We start from the raw sequence: 552 nt of genomic DNA, 5'->3' as shown, positions 1-552 counted from the left end.
TGGCGGCCGTGCTGGAGTACCTGACGGCCGAGATCCTGGAGCTGGCGGGCAACGCGGCCCGCGACAACAAGAAGACGCGCATCATCCCGCGCCACCTGCAGCTGGCCATCCGCAACGACGAGGAACTCAACAAGCTGCTGGGCCGCGTGACCATCGCGCAGGGCGGCGTCCTCCCCAACATCCAGGCCGTGCTGCTGCCCAAGAAGACCGAGAGCCACCACAAGCCCAAGGGGAAATAAGATCAGTCTTGTATAAATACAAAGGCTCTTTTCAGAGCCATCCACTTAATTCAGTAAAGTGCTGAAATACTATAGGCCTTAATGTAGATTTACAGAGCTAAAATTCCTGTTTTAAACTCAATGGCATAAGGAAATTTAACCAGTCAATTGACCTCCAGCTTCTCCGATAAATGGGTTAGATTTATCTTAAATTGGTAAGATTGCCTTCTAGAACATGTGTGCATATGAGCAAAGTGACCATGAAATTACTTTTATGCCAAGAGTAGCAAATTTCCATGGAACACCAGAATTGTAATTATTTGGCTACATAGTT

General features: G+C 48.2%; 1 protein-coding gene across 1 annotated transcript; it reads left to right on the top strand.

The window, feature by feature from the left end:
* Nucleotides 1–2: 2 nt before the first annotated feature.
* LOC110334227 (histone H2A type 1-F-like) lies at nucleotides 3–239 on the top strand (the record flags this gene model as incomplete). Its single annotated transcript, XM_029547686.1, has 1 exon — nucleotides 3–239. A coding segment is annotated over one exon (237 nt), but the record flags the coding sequence as incomplete, so codon positions are not given.
* Between the last annotated feature and the right edge of the window lie 313 nt (nucleotides 240–552).

Source organism: Mus pahari, chromosome 16, assembly GCF_900095145.1.
Source record: "Mus pahari chromosome 16, PAHARI_EIJ_v1.1, whole genome shotgun sequence".
Taxonomy (NCBI): Eukaryota; Metazoa; Chordata; class Mammalia; order Rodentia; family Muridae; genus Mus; species Mus pahari.
Note: the sequence above shows the minus strand (reverse complement) of the source record. Positions and strands in the feature narration are given on the sequence as shown.